This window comes from Puntigrus tetrazona, unplaced genomic scaffold (genome assembly GCF_018831695.1).
Source record: "Puntigrus tetrazona isolate hp1 unplaced genomic scaffold, ASM1883169v1 S000000001, whole genome shotgun sequence".
In the NCBI taxonomy this organism is placed as follows: domain Eukaryota; kingdom Metazoa; phylum Chordata; class Actinopteri; order Cypriniformes; family Cyprinidae; genus Puntigrus; species Puntigrus tetrazona.
This window is the reverse complement of record NW_025047681.1, coordinates 1,265,045-1,268,646: the sequence shown is the minus strand read 5'-3', so window position 1 is coordinate 1,268,646 and position 3,602 is coordinate 1,265,045. Positions and strand designations below refer to the sequence as shown.

General features: G+C 36.7%; 1 protein-coding gene across 1 annotated transcript; it reads left to right on the top strand.

Annotated features, from left to right (window-relative positions):
* On the top strand, nt 1–1,496 carry LOC122331463 (E3 SUMO-protein ligase ZBED1-like). Its single transcript, XM_043228913.1, has 2 exons — nt 1–221; nt 724–1,496. Exons 1-2 carry the CDS (start codon nt 110–112, stop codon nt 1,494–1,496), a joined length of 885 nt encoding a protein of 294 aa, XP_043084848.1. The 5' UTR covers nt 1–109.
* The last annotated feature ends 2,106 nt before the right edge of the window (nt 1,497–3,602 follow it).

Sequence of the window (3,602 nt, the reverse complement as noted above, 5' to 3'; positions counted from 1 at the left end):
ACTTCATCAAAGACTGGTCACTCTACAGTAGGTGTCTACAGACATTCTACTTTCCAGAAGATCACACTGGAGAGATGATAGCGCAAAGTCTAAAGGAAGCGCTTCAGTCATGGGGATTGCGAGAGGAGCCACAGATAATGCCACAAACAACATCAGAGCGCTGCAACTAAATGACTGGACGAGGTTACAGTGTTTTGGCCACCGTCTTCATTTAGCAATCGGTAAGTGTCTAAAAAAAAAAAAAAATCAAATAATGATCATAATAGTTCTCATCACTGTCTTTAATTTAGCATCAGTTTTCAGTAAGATTGCATGTGCTAACAGTTAGCTAGATTAGTTAACATGAACAAATAATGAACTACACTTCAACAGCATTTATGAATCTTTGTTATTGATAATTTACATTAATGAATTTTTTATAATACATAATGTAAGAAATCATATGTTAACATTAAATTATGCCTTACAATTCCTTATTAAAAAAAAAATCCTGCCTCATTTCCGCTTAAAAAGCATTGTAAAATTCCTCATAGATGGGTATCATTTTAGTTTTATTCTTACCTTGAAATGTATCTGAAATAAAACCTTAAATGTTTATTAATTTCAATGACACTTGCATCCGAGATAAGCGTTTTATACATATTTAAATGTATTGTAAAATCTGTTTGTCAGCTAATTTTACAGCATGTTTACACATACCCCTTTCTCAATCTTTCTAAACAGAGAGAGGTGTGAAGGTGCCCCAGGTTGATCGTGCATTTGAGGTCTGCAAGAAATTCGTAAGTGCTTTCTCAAACACCTGGAAAAGACAGCGTGAACTGGCTAACGCTCAGACACAGCTAGGCTTGCCTGCTCATAAACTCATCACAGAGACTCCGACAAGATGGGCCTCCAAGCAAAAAATGATCGAAAGGGTCTTAGAGCAGGAGAAAGCTCTAACACAAGTCCTGCAAGCTGACAAAAAGACCAGACATTTAGCTCTAACATGGCAGGATGTTGATGTTCTCGAATCCGTGAACAAAGCATTAAGCCCTCTTGTGGAGTTCACTGATGCCTTATCTGGGGAACAATACGTTAGTGTTTCATACTTGAAACCTGTGCTTCATCTTTTCAGTGAGCAGGTTCTTAAGCCACAGGATGATGATACCCAGCTAACCAAGGGCATCAAAAAGAGCATTCTTGACTATCTGAATGAGAAATATGCAGAGCAATCAACCCAGGAGCTGCCTGACATGGCATCCCTTCTCGATCCTCGCTTTAAAACCACATACATACAAGCGGAGAGAGTCGACAACATGAAGGTAAAAGCAGCAGCAGAGATGGAGAGTCTTGCAGCTAAACAATCAAAGTCTGCTGAGAGAGTCTCTGTGCCACAAGTCGAAGCTGCTGAGGAGTCAGAGGTTCCTGCTAAGAAACAGAAGAAGAGTTTGGGCAGCTTCTTCAAAATCACATCACGTAAACGGCAAGATTTTCCTCAGTCAGAGAGAGTCCATTGAAATGGAGCTTACCAGCTATTTACAGACCGTTGAAGTTGATGGCGAGACCAACCCCTGGAATGGTGGAGGCAACATGAGGCCAATTTGCTAGCCTGGCAAAAAAATACCGCTGCATCCCTGCCACAAGTGCCCCATCCGAGCGGGCTTTTAGCACAAGTGGGAATATTGTCACATGCCACAGATCATCACTGAAACCTGAGATGGTAGACCAGCTTGTTTTCCTTGCACACAATTTGTAATTGTTCTGAGAAGTTTTATGTTTGTTTTATTTTTCAATGTTTATTGAATTGATAAGTGAATTGATTAGATTTTTTTTTTTGCTTCATATTTTCAACAAGTAGTGATCACTTTCAATTTTTTCATAAAAGAATTGTAATTGTTTATATTTTGTATTTTTGAAGTAAAAAACTGTTTGATATTTCCTTAGTGTTTACATATTTATATTTTCATATTTAAGTTTTCTTTTCCTGTTATTTACTTGAGATATATTTTATATCTGTGAGATGTTACTTTAGAAAAGTTTGTCCACATCAAGCTGTGAAATGTGACATACATTGGAATTGTTGTTCATATGTCATATTTTGTTTACTATATTTATAAGGTTAAAAATAAAATACAAAATCAAATAAGATCAAGTCCTTTTCTTAAATATTCAAGCTTATTATATAAGGCCCTTTTGTACATTTTCTGGAATAACTACCCATTTAAAAAACTATATCGTGAAAGATATAGTTACCGTGAAATAAAATTTCTCATACCGTGAAGTAAAATTTTGGTCATACCGCCCAGCCCTACAGCACAGTAAATTTGAAATCCGGAAATCAACACCAATAGTGTTAATTTCAACACTTTGAAAGTGTATATATGGGAACCACCCACAAAGTGTTAATTCAACACTTTTAAAAGTGTTGCTTCCAACACAGTGTTACAATGAACACAGAGAGTAAAATATGAAGATAACACCAAAGAAGATAACTACAACACTGTTGCAGAGTTGAGTGCAGCTTTGTAGCAAACACTGGAAGTGTCAAAATTCTACACTCTTCCGGTGTTGGACTAACACTATAGAAAAATGGAAACTACAGTCTCCTCAACCTAATTGGAGTCATAGATTACACTCATGCTGATAGTACACCTTTTTAGTAACAAAATGAAACACTAAAAGGATGTTGCAATTTGTTGTTTTTTGTTAATGGTCTCCATTAACCATTACAAAATCACAATCAGAAAATAATACATTACTCTATATAACTCTCTTTAAAACTTAATTCCACCACAAAACACTAAAGGCATCAAGTCAGTGCCTTAAATATAACAGTCCAAAACTATGTAAAATATACGTTGCCATAGGACATTTGTAAATCAAATGGCTTGTAGAAATCTTCAGGTTTTTGAGTACAAGACTGTTCTCTTGTGCAACAACATTGAAGGCATGGAGATGTTCAACAAACTCTGGAAAAATTGGTCAAATTATCATCAAGGATGGAATCAAAGACAGGTGCATCATCAACTAAGTTTAAGCAAACAACAAATCCACTGCAATACTCAATGCCATGACACTTAACCCATGATACGGTTATCTCACTAGAATGTGGAGCTGCTCTGAAATTAAATCAATTTTCAAGGTTAGACGACAACAATTCATTTGAAACAGGGCCAGACTCAATACCTTTCATATTGCAGGATTCCCAGTGATAGGCAATGGCTAGTTGATGTTTTTGGCAAGAGATTTTGTCAGGTTTTTCCTTAAAAACCTGTGTTTAGCTTCATACCGCATAGTCCATACGTGAATCAGTGGGCCAATTTGCCTGATGCAGTTAGGGTAATGAAGCATTAGATGATGTTTCGGAATGAGATTCTTAGGACATAACTCCTGAACAATTTGTGATGCTCTGCTATCAGATGCTTCAAAGGATCGTCATTCCTTCAGAGATGCAAGGGAAAATATAATATTAACAATCTGTAAGAGAAGCAACATCAAATGCCAGTGCTTATCTCCCTCAGGGACAACATCACCAAATATGAGAGGGATGTTCTAATGAGACACAATGTCTGACTTGGATTGAGTCAATGCCATTTCCTGTTTGTTGAAGGTTGACCTTGGTT

Excerpts from the sequence above, each read along its gene's own strand:
- LOC122331463 (XM_043228913.1), top strand. The coding sequence starts at position 110 with ATGGGGATTGCGAGAGGAGCCACAGATAATGCCACAAACAACATCAGA. Across the intron at positions 222-723 it reads CCGTCTTCATTTAGCAATCG|AGAGAGGTGTGAAGGTGCCC; the intron begins GTAAGTGTCTAA and ends CTTTCTAAACAG.